This window comes from Ahaetulla prasina, chromosome 2, assembly GCF_028640845.1.
Source record: "Ahaetulla prasina isolate Xishuangbanna chromosome 2, ASM2864084v1, whole genome shotgun sequence".
Classification (NCBI taxonomy): Eukaryota; Metazoa; Chordata; class Lepidosauria; order Squamata; family Colubridae; genus Ahaetulla; species Ahaetulla prasina.
The window spans coordinates 175,613,271-175,629,635 of NC_080540.1; the positions used below are offsets into that span (position 1 = coordinate 175,613,271).

Consider the following 16,365-nt stretch of genomic DNA (forward strand, 5'->3'; position numbering starts at 1 on the left):
AGCAAAGCAGTTTGAACTCTGCACAGGGTCAAAATATTGCACAGACACCATGAAAAATATTCCAGTTAAATGTATGCATGCAGTTGCACAACTTGCATTAACATGGAAATGGAAACTTGGCTTCCAAATGTTCACTCCAATGCTGGAAGAGTAGGCTATGAAATACTACAGCTATTTCTGCTGTTATGCAGAAACAGGGAGCTCTTGAAAATGCAAGGAAGGAAGTTGAGCTGGGAAGAGGAGTAGATTCAAGGCACATGGGGAAATCTCTCTCCCAACTCCCTCTGCCCTGCAGGTCAGCAAGGGAAATAAAACTGCCATTGATTTCCCCAGTGGTAAAGGTTTCACAAACAAAAGATGAAAAGTGTTCATGTCCAAAAATCATCCTAATGGCTGGCAGGAAACTCTCTGGAGATGATAGCACTCCAGTGGACTTTCTTACCTCAGCAGTGTTGACTCGGCCCTCTAGGAAGAAGCACTTGGCCACATTGTGGGTGCACGTATGCCTGTATTTACACCAGTGGCATGGATAGTGGCTGCTGACACAGGACAAGCACCTGTAGAATGAGGAAAATTTTAAAAAAAGAAAACAGGAAAGGGGGAAAGAATGCATGTCCTGATCCACAGGTGTCAATTCTCTCTCCTCTTGTTTCCTTCACTTTTATTCCTCTGAAGGTTTTGTTCTGCTTAAGGATATGAAATTCGTGGGAAGGAAACGGAGGAAGTGAAACACTGATTGAATGAGATCTTCAAATCTTGTCCAACCCATCTGCTTACTGTGGAGACAAGGCCCAGAAGGAGGCAAACCTAAACTATAGCCACCTACTGACTAGCTGATATAAGCTAAGAGAGCCCCAAAACTGAGAGATGAAGGTGTCCACATGGTGTGTGGCATTTTCTACTTTACATAACAGTGAGGGAAAAGTACATGCATGCTCTGAGTGGGAAACCCAGGGCACCATATTTGGAAGGGTAGTGTTGTGATCCACCAGCAGCCCGCAGACCTGGCAACAGAGTCGGAGAGTGAGGAGGTTGGAGAGGACAATGGGCCAGTCCTGGAGTCAGGAGAAGGCCCAAATGAGGACTCTGCATTAGAGGCAGAGATGGGGCCAGGGCCATCTGGAAGCAATGCGCAGACTATGGAGCCTCCAGGACAGCAGAGAGGCAGAGGAACAGGAGGAGCCTGTCCCTAATGCACGCATGCGAAGAGCTGCCAGAAGGCAAGAGCGGCTGAAGAAAAAAGGACGACTCGGGAGTAAGGCCAGGAGATGACTGGCTGCTCCCATAAGGTTTAAAAGAGCAGCAATGAGCCGTTGGGTTCTTTGTAGAAAAGCAACGTTGATTTCCGTGCTTCTTGTCAGCGTCTCTTGAACTTTGTGGAGCTTTTGCCAAGAAAAACTTTTAGCAGGTTGCCAAAGACATCAAAGGTTGATGATAAGGCCAACGGACTGGTTATTAAGAATTTTGTTTTGGAATAAGCTGAGAATGAATTAATTCTCAGCTGTTTTAATAAATAAGTTTGTTGAGGACTGTCTGAATTGTGTTTAGTAATCACTACTTGGGCCTTGGCAGATATATCAGACCTTGTTTCCGATAAGAAGAATATAAGGCTGGCTCATGGGCTGTGGCTTGAAAAAGGCCTTGCCTACTCATCTAGGTTGCAAGTCCTAGTAAAAAAAAATGTTCCTAAGTCCAGCCACCTTTAGGGTCAGGCCTCCAACATGGATGACTTATTCTGGGACTAAAATCTAGAAATCTTTTGCCTCTTCTTCCAAACTTCCTCTAAGGAAATAAATGGGATTGCAATCTCCCCAGGCAAGGACTTAATTGATTAATTGTTTATATTTCTAAGGCCTCCCAATTCATCAACAACTCTGAGTGGTGCAAAACATCAAGTCAGACAGAAATGTAAGATGGCTGTCCAGGGAAACACATATCCACTAAATGCCTATAGAGAATTTTTCACAGAAGCAGCCCACTTTCCAGCCCAGATGAGAGCCGGGGGAAAACATCAGATCAGAACACCTGTAAAGCAGAGCAGAGTCAGGACTATTCAAATCTCTAGGGCAGGGTTTCACAACCTTGGCATTGTTAAGATATGTGGACTTCAACTCTGAGAAACACTGTTCCAGAAGATGGGCTCAACAGAGAAGGCACACTTCCTAGATCCTATCAGATGACATTGATTAATGGAAGGGACCCAGAGCATGCTGATTCTGTCTGAGCTTATGGGATGGGCAGAAACAATGGTAGAGTGAATCCCTCAAATAAATAGTATCTTTGTCATATAGGGCTTTGTAGATGACACCTAACATCTTAAATTGCACTTGGAAGCCTACTACCATAATAATCAGTGCAGCATGCAGAGCAAAGGTGTTACGCAGATGTACTGTGACACATTCATAATTCCTTATTCCACTATATTCTGCACCAGCTAAAAGTTATAAGTGGTCTTCAAGGTCAGTTGCATGTACAGCCGGGGTGAAATCTAGCAGGTTCTGACAGGTTCTGGAGAACCGGTAGCGGAAATTTTGAGTAGTTCGGAGAACCAGCAAATACCACCTCTGGCTGGCCCTAGAGTGGGATGGGAATGGAGATTTTGCAATATCCTTCCCCCAGGAGTGGGGAGGGAATGGGAATTTTGCAGTATCCTTCCCCTGGAGTGGATTGGGAATGGAGATTTTGCAGTATCCTTACCAAGCCATGCCCACCAAGCCACACCATGCCCACCAAGCCACGCCCACAGAACGGGTAGTAAAAAAAATTGAATTCCACCACTGATGTACAGGGTACTGCAAAGTCCACACATAAGTTGACCAAAGCACAAGTGACAATGAAAAGGTGTTCCAGGTCCAAGAATGGGTACAATTAATAGATGAGATGAATCTGCGTGAAGGTCTTCATGGCTACAGTTACCATCTCCTTCTCAACCTGCAAGTCCAGGAGAACCCCCAAATTGTATACCAGTTCTAACTGGGGAAGTGAACTCCATTCAAAGTTAAAAATAGGAACTCCTGAGGCCAGGATGGTCCATGAACCCATTAACACTCAGAATTGCTAGGATCAGGCTTAAATCCATTCCTCCCCATCTGACCTTAACAGCCTCTGGGTACTGGGACAAGACCTTCAACAGCATCATTTGGTTGGCTAAGACTTGGGAACCAGCTGGGTATCATCACACACTGATGATAACTGACCCCGTGTCAACAAATGACTCAGACAGTGACTTCATATAGTTATTAAACAGGAAGGATGTGGTACTCTACAAATCAAGAGGTTTCAGCCTCTCCTTTCCAGGCAATAGTTATTGGAACCAGCCAAGAGAAAGGAGAACAACCACAATATCAACAGTCATTGGCTCAGTGGTGAAATCTGAACTGGTTTACTACCGGTTCACTGGCTGCGCATGCCCACATCAAAGGCAAGGTGCATATGTGCAGTACATGCCAAAAGGAGGCATGCGGTAAGTAGAACAGCGCGGGGAGGGGGGTGTGATCAGCTGTGGTGCGCAATCTTTTTTTTAACTTTTAAAAGCATTGCTTTTAAAAGTTAAAAAAAAGCCTCTGACAATCAGGCAACTCAACTGGGATCATCAGAGCCTTTTAAAAGCATTTTTTTTACATTTTTTATCGGCCAAGAGGTTGTAGAAAAAATGTTTTTAAAAGTAAAAAAAAAGCCTCTGATGATCACGCAGTTCAGCTGTGATCGTCAGAGCCTTTTTTAACCTTTTAAAAGCATTTTATACAACATATTTGGTTGTAAAAATGCTTTTAAATGTAAAAAAAAGGCTCTGATGATCACATGGCTCAGCTGGGCATGAGCAGAGGGTGGGGGCAGGGATTTTTGCTACTGGTTCTCTGAACCACCCACCGCCATCGCTACCGGATCAGCCGATCTGGTCCAAACCAGGAGCATTTCACCCCTGCATTGGCTTCATTCAAGACAGTGATGAGTCTGCATATATATGGGAGGCTGAACAAATGGCCCTGGGATACAGCCATATAACAATCTGGAGCTGAACATGCTTAAAACTGTAGAGGTGAGAGTGGATTTTAGGCAGTTTTGGGATTCAAATAATTTAACGGTGGGTTCTTTGCCCTAGTGATTGGTTGAGTGGGAGTGTCCGGGTGGTCATGTGACTGGGTGGGTGTCGCCAACTCAACATCACTCATCACACCAAGCCCCGCCTCTCAGCCACTCCCTTTTCCCAGGCCTTGGGCCTATAGGCAACACCTCCAGAAATGAAAGGGTTAACCAAGCCTCAGTTTCCTGGTGCAAATCCCACCCCCCAGTGAAAGGATGGGGAGAGACCAGCAAGGCATTCTTCTCCCATCACCAAGGAAAGTAAGACATTGGAGGCTGAGCTTATTAAAAGTATGACAATATATTGTCATAACAGCCAACTTTTCACACCTGAGGTACAGAGTCAATAAATCCCACTGACTCCTCGGAAGCAATTTACAATTAAACCCCAAAAGTAATAAATAAATAGCAGAAGGAGAAGGATTGAAAATATTTCTGTGCAGGCAATTCTGTGAGAGAATAAGCTAAAGATGGATTAACCCCTTCCTTCCTTCCTTCCTTCTTTGGCCTGTTTTTTGGGAAATTTTGGGCCATTTCCAAGCCATTTTTGCCACCCAAAATGGCTGAAAATGGCCCTGAAAATGGCCAAAAAATGGGCCAAAAACCAGCCCAAAATGGACAGTTTGGGGGGCATTTTCCAGCCCATTTTCCAGCCATTTTTCGGGCCAAAAAACAGACGGGGGAAGGGCCAGCCAGTGGTGGGATTAGCTGGTTTGCCGAACTGGGCAGAATTTTAACAACCGGTTTGTCCGAACTGGTCCAAATTGGCTGAAGCCCACCTCTGATTTTAGGAGGAGCCCTCCTATTTTACCTCCTCTTACTGTATTTGAAAGCATGGTATCAGCAGTAGAGTCCTTCAAGTCCTTCAGGACTTGAAATGGATGCTTAACGTTAGAACCCTCATTAAAAAGACACAACAAAGAATGTTTTTCCTGCTTCAGCTCAGGATCTAAGATGACTTATTCAGACTCCCCAGGAGCTGTTGATATGGTTTTACAGAGGAATTATTGAATCTATTATTTTTACTTCTATAACGTTCGGTTTGGTACAGCAACCAAATAGGACAAGTACAGTCAGAGTCCAACTACAAATGATTTTATCTTTCAGATACCTGAAATATTTCTCCCAGTGGCCCTGGAAATGCTTTTCTTGATCATCCCTTCCCAGCAGAGAGCAGGTCATTCTGAAAAGGGCCACTGCTCAGCTATTTGTGAACACAGTAAGAGTGGAAAAATAGTTATGTTTTGTGGGTCTTCCTTATTACTATGACATAGTCCCTAACATGGTCTCTTAGTCATGTGTAATCAGATTCTCTCTTCTTCTTCCTCAAATGGCATTCTAAGCCTCTCTTCTGCCATTTTAACTCCTAGTTCCCTGGAAAACTAATTCTTATCAGTCCTAGCATGTGGCCACCTGCATTAATTAGGTCCTGAATATTCTCGGTCAGAACCATGGTTGTTGTATGGAATGAACTCCCAAGCCATCTCCAACTCAAATCAGGTTAAAATCTCCCAGAACTAGCTTTCCACCCGCTATTTCCACAACTCAGGGTGGGATGTCATGGTACAGCACAGAGGCCAATACAGCAGCAAGCAACTCTGCTGTTTCCTAGTGCCCAACTTCAATTCCAGGGTCTTACCTCTGGTTCAGTGGTGGGTTGCTATCAGTTTGCCCCAGGTCGTGCGAACCGGTAACGGCGGCGGCGAGAGGCTCTGCCCACCTGCCCAGATGCTTCTGCGCATGTGCACAAGTGCACAGTGCACAAGCGCGTGAGCACCCACAAGCAAATCGGTAGCGACGGGTTTTGAAACCCGCCCCTGATCTGGTTATCTGCAGCAATTTGCTGCTGAAAGTCAGGGGGGTTCCTGGATGACAAGTGCCACCATTGCCACCTGCCCTGGGATCCCAGCTGGTGCCAGACTTGAAAATCTAGGTGAACAACTTGCCCCTTTGCTTTTGATGATGATCAGGTTCTTCTGATGCACATAGTATACACTGAGACTGCCATATAATCTGAAAATCTATTTACAAGGCAGGTAGATTAACTATCCCTAATCATTCAGGATTAGGATAGATTAACTATCCTAAATCATTCAGCAGCTGGATAATCGCGTCCACCTTAAGCAATTGTGAAGTTTGTTTAATGATGGCTTAGTATACTGCATGTTGCATTCAAGTTGCAATTAACAAGATCATGTTTTAGTGCAACTGAGTGTGAACGTGTCACTGTTTCTATCTCAGATGAAACCTATCCTTTTAAGCTGCTCCATCTCTTACCTTAGGGATAAGATCTGTCTTCCTCATATAGTTTGGAAATGTCTTTCACGCTAATGAAGAGCAGGTAGTCCTCATAATACAGTGGAAACTAGGGTCAGAATTTCCGTTGTTAAGTGATGCGGTTGTAAAGTGTAGTTTCAAATGACTGCATCGCTTAGCGAGAGCTATCCTGGCACTCCCCGGTGCTGTCATTAAGCAAGGATTGTGGGTTGTGAGTCGCTAAGTAAGGACTTCCTTGCTGCTTCCAACAAACAAAATGAGTAAACCAGTAGGGAGTCACGAGTCCCAGGCAGCTCCCAAGCAGGCCAGTAGGCAGATAAGTGGCTGCTGCCGGTTAGGGGAAGGTGCACGAGTGGCCATCAATTTTTAATATGCTCTTTTATAGGGATTTTGACAGATTTCTCCAGTGGTGGGATTCAAATAATTTAACAGCCGGTTCTCTATCCTAATGATTTCTTCCAACAACCAGTTCACCAAACTGCTCAGAACGTTAACAACCGGTTCTCCCGAAGTGGTGCGAACTGGCTGAATCCCACCACTGGATTTCTCATTTTTGCTAGAATGAAATTTAATTAACTGTCAATTGTATGCTGTTTGTTTTGAATTAATGAAATCCTGATTAGGGGTTATTTTTAACGGAGGAAAAAACATGACAGTAAATCACTAAATAAACCAAGTGTGTATGTTTTAACTATAAGCAAAGTGTAAAGATGAAGAATATTTTTTTTTTGAAAGTAGTTAACAGTAGTTGGAAGCTGAGATTAAATCTTATTTTGCGACAGTTGTAAACAATGATGGATCACACATCTTAGGTGTAAATAAACTGATGGGGATTGAAAAAGAAAGCCATTCCCCGCCTCCCCCACTAACAGCCTGTGTCCAGTTTCAAAACTCACGTGCGTAGAAGGCTGCAATCATAAAAGACAAAGTTTGTACTGGCAAATTCCATGCCAGTTTCCTTGGACAGAAGTTGGATCCTAACAGTCCGTACATCACCTGAGACAGTTATAGGGAAACAGGAAGAAGGAAGAGCAAGTAACAGTCATGGTGTGTTTACACGGTCACATTCCTGAATTCCAACACAATCAACTTCTGCTTCCCCATTCAGAATCATCAAGCAAAATTAGAATTCCATGATCCCCCATCAACATAGTTTTGCAGAAGAGAGAGAAGCATTGAAACCACTGTTTCAACATGTCAGTTATAAGCATGCAAAAACCCAGCATCATAGAGTGGCAACCAATCTGGTTAATGACCATGGGAGAAACAGGAAAGCAAAAAGCAGGAGGCCAAAATCTCTGACAAAGCACCATTTGACTCATAATTCTAATTCCATCTTGAGCATCATCATCTGCTTTTTAAAAAAAATTGCATACAACTTTAGGCTTGTTATGAGGAGAGGATCAGGACTGAGGAGAATTTCTTTGAAGCCATCAACAAGTTTCTGTCAGAGGCAAGGTAAGGTCAGAAAGGTGGACTATATCTTGCTTTCTAGCTCTGTTCCATCTGAATACTACACTACTACTTCCCTTCCCATCAACAAGCACTTACCATATTCTCCAGGGGGCTCATCCCTCAAAGTAGGTGAAAGGCAGTGGATCTCTCCATCTACCTGAAGCTGTCCCTCGCTCTCACCAAGGCCCTCAAAGGAGCAGGTCACACCAGAACTAAGGTCTGGGACATTGTGGACTGTAAGCTGAAGCTGGAAACGTAGCACAGAAGAATGATGTCATTAGATGGACTAGTGTGTTTGAGAATTATGCCAAAAGAAGGGAAGCCATAACGTGTGCTATGTACACATAAATATAAGACACTTCTCAAGTTTTATGACATACAGTAGCCTAAATGCAGTGACACGGATAAAATGATCGTGGTTAATCTGATTTAGTCTGCATTTTTCCTACATTGCAATAGCCACGGTTGACGAATGACAAACAAAAAACCCTGCAGAACACTGAAATTTGACTACTGGAAATTTTACTCAGCGGTTTATCTGGCTTCTGAATTCCTACCAGCCATTATCCAAGCATATCTTGGCAATCATAAAGCTGAACAGTTACTTAAAAAAAAAAAAAACCATGCACACAAAGCGAAGGAAAACGGTTATTCTTACAAAGCTGAATGGTATAGTGAATATCATATTATTCGGGCGCAGCTTACTCATCATTATGGTTCTGTTTGCTAGGGAGGATCTTGTGACCTTCCAGATGCTCTGAGTTGCAACACCCAGCTTCCCTCACCAATGGCTGCACGTGGCGAGGGCCCTTGGGGCCTCATCTAGAGCAGTGATAGACAGGCAGCCCTCCTGTATTGCTATATGTCAATTCTTATCAGTCCCAGCTAGCATAGTTAGTAATGAGAGGTGATTAGTTGCAGTCCAACAATAGCTGGAAGGCCACATGTTTTTCTGCCTTAAATTAGAGGGCCATGGAGTCTCTATCCCTACCACGGACATAGCAGAGGTATAGATTATGGATCAAAGCTATCCTCCGCTATGCTTTTAGTCGCTAATATGAAGGCTGGGGATGACCTTGAAGAAGAGCAGTAATTACCTACATAAATACAATTTAAAGCACTAAACCAATTACTCTTGTTTCCCAAAGGATTCTATACTCAAGGTAGTTTGCAAGACATAAGAAATCTTATCACTAATCAAAGATCCTCTGAAGTTAATGAGTGATTTTTCATGGCATCTTCAAAATATAACCCCATAGTCCATGAGTCCACAGAATATAATGCTTACAGTCTTCCATAATAATTTACTAATTTGAATATATCCAATTAAAAAATTGGATATAGAGATCCAAGAGATATAATAGTATCTCAATTCAGTTCCAAAATGACTGTAAAATTCTATATTCACACTGAATGATTGACTTTCTTACAGGATGTCAGCAGCAAAAAAAAAATTATTTCTTTAGTGACTTGCTGATATGGATTACAGCTAGAGGTCATGGTCTTCCAAAATTCACCTTAAAAAAGTACTTAGCTTTCCTATCTCCTAATACTCACAGCCTGTTTTGTTTATAGATTGGTGTGGGGTCAAATTTCCACTTTCAGAGTGGTAGCTGGCCTCAGAATGTTGAGGCTCAATTGACCAAAAACGCAGAAGACGAAGAGACCAATAACAGAGAGAAGATACAGTTAGAGAAAACAAAAAGGAGATAAAGAATAATTAGCCAGCAGGATTGGGGGGGGGAGCCAGATGTTCAAAAAGGCCAGCAGGAGGGAGCAGAGACTCACCACAATGCTAGGTTCTGTCACTGAGATATTACTGGGCTCAACCAGCAACTGCACACATTGTGTCAGAGTTGCTGTAAAGCGGTGGGGTTCTGCAGCACGGGGACACTCGCTTTCTCTACAGCACCTGAGGGCACAGAAACCAAAAAGGGTTTGAGAGAAGTCTGCACAACCTTACAACTTCCTCTGTTCCTCTTAACAGCTTCTTCTTTAGTGGGGCGCAGAAGCTCCTGTGAGTTGGGGTCAGGCAGAGGCAGGGACCGTGAGACAGACATGTATATCGGAGATCTCCCCCGGGGTGGCGGGGGGGAAGGGGGGGGGGAATCGCCAGACCGCCAGCCCAACTCATAACTAAATCCAGGCATAGGAAGGACATCTTGTGTGGGAAAGTTGGCAGAACTGAGATCAAAAGGGAGGGGGCAATAAAAGCAAGGCTCGGTAATTTAAGCATGTGAGAGTGCACCCACCAGGGGATGCGGGAGGAAGTCAGCTTGGGGACTGTAATGCAGACCTGCTGCTTCCGCTCAGGGGCCCTGGAGGCTTGTTAACATTAGAAGGAACCAAGGATGCTTAGGGATCTGGGGACTGAGGCGCCTGCCTGGAGAAATGATGACAGCAACTATACATTCTCGCAAGCAGGGTGGGGTGGGGAAGGGCAGCATGCAAGTAATCCCTATCCTCTCCTCCCCCCACCCGCCCATCCCAATAAAAAGGGACAACATCAGAGGGATCATCCTGGATGGAATGAGATCTGGCCTTGGGATAGGAAAGGATGGTGAAAGTCCACGGCTTGCAAAGAAAGTGGAAAGGCTTCTGCTGATGATGGGAGGCATAAGGACTTCTCACTTTTTTGCACGCTTCCTGCTCCTTCTCCCAACCGCACCATTGCTTTGGGGGGTGGGGGAGAAGTGTCACCTCTGCTTTCAGCCCTCCCCCCTTCTAAGTGTTATCACATAGTCTATATTAAGGAAGGAGGTGCAAGCTGCAGCACCAGGTGCTGAGACAGGGAGAGGAGATGGAGGGTGGGAAGAAGGGAGAAAAACATCTGCTGAGAGAAACACAGAGTGGGGGCTTCTGCAGGGCAGGGGAAAAGGTTGCTTCTTTATCTCTTGCCTCTTGTTTCCCCCTCTCAACCCATGTTATGCACTGCCTCTTCCATTGATGCAGGAAGCAAGGACCAACTTTCCTTCGGAAGGGAGCACAGAAACATCTTCCACATCCTTTGCAATGCCATAGCCAGCCAAGGATTGGTGGGGGGAGGAGTGGGAGCAGAAGGAAAGAGAAAATCCTCCTTCTCTTTCCAAGTTGGGGAAGGAGAGCTGCTTCGGCCCCCTTCCCTGCACCTCCAACCTCCTCTTACTCTTCCCGCCTAGTCAGCTGAGTGCTGGCAGCTTTAATAGGATTAAAGCTCCTGCAGAGTTCAGATAAAAGGGGCAGGGGAGAGGAAAGAGTGCAACTGGCTGTCTCCTCCCTGCTTTGCCCCCAGACTTGGGTGAAAGCACAAGAAGAATGGGGGGGGAGGGATGGGGGGGATAGGAATGGCAGATCAAGGGTTCTTTCTCCCAGCTTGCATAGTGGAAGGTAGAAAGGAGGATGATCTCTCACCTATTGTGCAGGACACACCAGCCACAGTGTGGATCTCGGGAGCCCAAGCAATCAGCGCAGGAAAGATATTGCCCACAATTCTCCACAGGAAGCTGCACCACCTGAGGGAAGAGCTGTCTCAGTATACATCTGCAGACCTTCCCCCCCTCCTGTTCATTCATCCCAGACCCCCTCCCCCCCCCTTTCATTCATCCACTTTGGAGTTTCCCCACAGTCTTCACTAGCCTGGCACTCTCCAGGTATATCGGGCTAGGGATTACTTCCCCAACACAAAGATTCAAAATGAAGGAAACAGAAACAGATCCCTGCTATACAGAAAGGCACTTGTTGAATTCTTGCCTGGGCTTCAGGTGTGAAAAAGTGAGTCCTGCCTGAGGCAAGTTTGAACAATTGTACAAATGTGGCAGGAAAGAGAAAGGGGGCTTCGGTATCCCCGTCTCCCTTTTTGCTGCCATTAAGTACTTCTCCAGATTTTTACAGCTCAGATCTGGTTATCCTAGGAAAACAGGTAGCAAATACACACATACCCAGCAGCCCTCCGTCTCACATTTGCTAATCTCCCTCAACCTTCTTCCTTCAAATTCAGCATCTGCGTTTTATACATTCTTTGCATTTTGCTATTTGAATAATTCATTCACGGTAAAGAAAATACAACATTCACGGCATCCCTCACTTCCTACATTTATAGGCATCTTGTCTATTGAGAAGAGATCTCATTGGTGTATTCAGTCCTGCCCAGGGCACCTTATCTTATGCTCCCGACCTTAATTGGCCATAACAGTGTGGAAAGGATTTTCCCACCCCACTTAGAAAAATGAAATAATCTTCACAGTCACTCTTCATTTTCACATTTTAAACACATTGAAATGTATGCAGTTATCTTGCCCCAATTTCTATTGCTGATGTAAAGCACACACTTCCCTAAAGCTTAAACGCATTTGAGTTGCAATGCAGCTATTAAAAAAATTAAAACAGGTACTAAAATTAAGCTTTAACTCTTCTAAGGCAAGTATAAATCTGCTGAAAGAGAAAAAAAAGTTTAAAAGAGAGCAATAAATAAATGCCATTATTTACACAGATATGGATTTTCTAAAAATGTAATTATATCTATATATAAAACACATAAATAGATGTGTTTTATGGGAATGGGAAGGTGGAGCAGAAATCCTACCACTAATGATGTTGCCTAACAGTAATATTGATAATATCATTATTATTAGACAACATCATTAGTGATAAGATTTAAAACCTGCCTTTCCATGCAAAAAGGCATTCAGGAATCTCTCTAAAGCAAACAATTTCTTTGCAGGCATTCTCTGTCTTCTGCTCCTGGAATAAAACCTAGCAGCTAGCCAGGCAACCAACAATCAGTCAGTCAGTCAGTCAGTCAGTCAATCAATCAATGAACAAAAACAAAAGCCCTTTCCCCCAGAACAGGTAAGTTATTAGTTGGTCTGAATTACAATTCCCTCTCCCTGCCAGATGCCACACTGGTGGGGTTTGATGGGAGTTGAAATTCAATACTGCATACATGGAGAGTCTCAAAATTCCTGATTAAGTGCCATCAAGTTAGGTCTATTCTTAGTGACCACATAGATAGACTTTCTTCAGTCGTCATCAATCAATTTCCCACCAGTGGCTTATTCTTCTCCTTCCTAGCTAAGGTATAACAGAAGCTGCTCCCTGTCCCATATATCCCTTAGGCTGACCTGTCTCTGGCTGAGCAAATAGAGGTAGCGCTGGTCAGGACTCAGGACCATGTCACGCAGCACAGGCTCTCCAGGCATCACTGGCACAGACTCATAAAGATGGGCCTCATCCGGATTGTCCACACGAACCTGTAGGGTATAATGACAACTCTTTTTCCCTCTCCAAATTGGAAAGATGGAGAGCAGGATGTGGTTTTCCCCCATCCTTACCGGAATAGGGGGTCTCTTGACAAGATGGCTCCTAAAGCCACTCTTCAAAAGATAGTGCAGCTATTTTGTCTTTTTCTTTCTAACATTTTCTTGGCAAGAAAGAAAAAAAGATGAAATATTGGCAAAGTACAGGATTACAAATGGAAAATAATATAGTCTAGACCTTTAAGAAAAGAATGAGTCCTGATGAAAAATCCTGTATCTGAAGGGAGGGATTATTGAAAATGAAATCTCTGTGTGTGTGTGTGTGTGTGTGTGTGTGTGTGTGTGTGTGTGTGTGTGTGTGTGTGTGTGTGTGTAGTATGTCACTATAAATTTTTTAAAGGACTGATTTAGCAAGTACATAATTGGGGTATTTTTGGACTCCCAAATTCCATTATTCCATCAGCAAGACTTATAATTTTGATAATTTCTGACAACTTCTAGATGGTCATAGTTTTTCCATGTCTATCATACAGGAAGAATAGATTCAATGGATCAAATTTAAAACCTAAAGCAGCTTACTCTTCATTTTGTTTAATTGCACTTTACAAATAGATTCCATAATCTTATATTTTTACACATCTTAAAATGAGAACAATGATTTACCTCACAAAGTTGTCACAAACACAAAACATTTCACTATAGCTGGCCCCAGGAGTTAGAAATTTTAGTAAAATAATAATGTTGTGATAATGAAACAAATTGCATATGATGGCAATTGAGGGATGTGTAGTGGCTTCCTCTATGAAGTTATGGATTAAAATTGTACGATCCAAGGACACTGGCAGCCAATTAAAATTAAATTCTTTATTTTAAAAACACTTTATAAATAAGTGAAACAAACTTACAAGTTACAAATCTAAATTAAAATGTGTATGCCGCACTCCTTGGCAATCTAGTTATCTCCAAGCTTTTTTATATGACCTGTTTTACAAGTTCACAAAGTACACTCCACTTTTTGCTTTATGAGTTACAACCATCATGTGCATTTAATAGCTTTCCCATTTGAAAAACATGCAAGCAGCCAAGATTGTCATCACCCGCCACCACACTTTTTAAAAAAGTTATTGTGTATTGTGTGTTTCTCCTAATTCAAGGATTGCATGAACTATCAATGCAATTGGGAGCACTAATCTCAACCCTTACTGTTCATAGAAACAAGATAGCATTTGTCTTTATAACAGCTCTAAAATATATTGAGCTGATGTGAGATAACCAATCTGCAATTTTTGAACATATTTTTATTGACTTTTGATTATTTAAATAAATGAATGTTGTTGCTTTTATTTATTTTTATTTAATAAACTATACATGCTTTCATGACAAATTTTCTTTTTCTTTTCCTTTTTTTTTTGCGGGGGTGGGGAAGGGTTGAAGTTTGATCCTATGGAAGCTGAACTGACAGGTGTTTGAATCATCCCTACAACATCTGGTGTTCATAAGGAAGGAGGCCGTTGATAAATAGCAGATGAACAATTGGAAAAAGTGAGCCTCCACCATTTGGGTTGGCATTAAGAGGTGATGAAAAGCAATTTTGAGGAAGGGCAAGACACTTAAAGTTGAAATTGCTATTCTAAAGAGCCCCACCATGGTGTTTTTTAGACATTTGGGAAACAGCATGGTTGCACAAGGGAGGAGCAGGAGAAGAAGTGACAGGAACGGAGTGAAATTATCTCTCTCTCTGGTTTGTTTTAGTGTGATTTAATTCAGTCCAGCAATCTTGCTCTTTGCACGCTGCTTGGCTTGGCAAATTAAAAATAAGCAAAACATTTAGATACTAACAGAATTGCAGAAGTTAACCAAAGTGACTTCTGTGTGACAACAGGGGGTGATTAATACTCCCACATTTTTTTACATTGTGCCAGTTCTGGAGAGGAAGTAGCTCCATGGCAAGTGAAAAACAAGCTGGTTTTTATTAAACATCAATTCTTTCCAAGGCTTACACAATCTGAATTTCTAGCAGTTACTGGTAAATTCAAGAGATTGATTTTTGACACTGAAGTATACTATCCCAGTATTTTCAGAAATCCAACGGTTGGGGCCCCATCCATTCTTCACACATTTCCTGTAAAACGGTAGCCCTGGATAAAGGGCTGTTTAATTGTTTAAACCAAAGTCAGGGAAAAAACACAGGTTAGCTCAGGTTTACACCATTGTTTGTAAAAAAAAATGTTATCTTCCAGTCCCTGGCTATATATCACAAAGGGGAAGCTGAATGCATGTAAGAGTTGGCAAATTCCCAAAAGCCTCTTCCCGTTTTGCATAGAATTCAGATGGAGCTTAGCAGATACTTTTCAAAATGGCCCCAGAATTTGACAGTGGGACTCCACTCTTTTTATTTTATTTTTGCGTCTTCAGGTCAATCTTGACTCTTGGCAATTTGCATGGACAATCCATGCATTTTCAAATGTTTTTCAGAGATTATTTGTAACTGCCTGCTTCCTAGGGCTGAGAGAGACTGGTCTGAGATTACCCAGCTGGCTTTATGCCCAAAGCAGGACTAGAACTCATGACCTCATGGTTTCTAGCCTGGCACCTTAACCACTACATTCCACTGGCTCTCTCAGGAAGCTGAGAGCTCAGATACCATCTGGCAACCCAATACTTTTCTTTCAAGTTCCTGGGCCTTAATAAACTCCGATTTTAGCTTTTTTATTTCTTAGCTATCTGATTTTGTTTTGGGTTCAGTAAGGAAATACCTCATTTCACCGAACAATATTTTTAAAGCTTCGTAATACCTTATAAAGCAAAATATCTTGCTTTTTAACCAGCCCTTACAAAGGGAAACAGTGGAGGAATGAGAGGATTCTCTGCAGCTACTATCTCCTCCCACATTGCATAAAATAGCTGCGAGAACCACTTTTGTCCTTGGGATACCTTATTCTCGCACTAATGATCATTATTTAATCTCCCATCCTACTCATCTTCCTAAATTACACTAGGCAGAAGAAGTGCTTTTATCAGTGCAGCATATTATAGTCATTTGTTCTCTAATAGCAGACTCAGTTGCTCAATCCTCAGGACCTTCTAGCCTTCCTTAATCTGTCCAACTTCTCCACGTACGATTTCAGAATTTTGCCTTAACCTTGGATGACAGAGAAATTATACAGATATTCCTTGACTTACAAGAGTTCGTTTAGTGATCATTCAAAAGTTACAACGGCACTGGAATAAAAGTTTTTCACACTTACTTAACGACTGTTGCAGCATGCCCATGGTCATGTGATCAAAATTCAGATGCTTGGCAACTGGATCATAT

The 16,365-nt window shown here is 42.8% G+C and overlaps 1 protein-coding gene across 5 annotated transcripts in view; it reads right to left on the reverse strand.

The window, feature by feature from the left end:
- The window catches only part of PLXNA3 (plexin A3), a 71,321-nt gene that overhangs the window by 41,975 nt on the left and 12,981 nt on the right, over positions 1-16,365 (reverse strand). For all 5 annotated transcript variants that reach the window (XM_058172531.1, XM_058172529.1, XM_058172533.1 and 2 more), the window contains 6 exons: positions 12,915-13,043; positions 11,206-11,306; positions 9,604-9,727; positions 7,912-8,062; positions 7,257-7,356; positions 443-557 (listed from right to left, as the gene is read on the reverse strand). In XM_058172531.1, the coding sequence (XP_058028514.1) occupies positions 443-557; positions 7,257-7,356; positions 7,912-8,062; positions 9,604-9,727; positions 11,206-11,306; positions 12,915-13,043 (720 nt within the window). The remainder of the gene's footprint in view (positions 1-442; positions 558-7,256; positions 7,357-7,911; positions 8,063-9,603; positions 9,728-11,205; positions 11,307-12,914; positions 13,044-16,365) is intronic.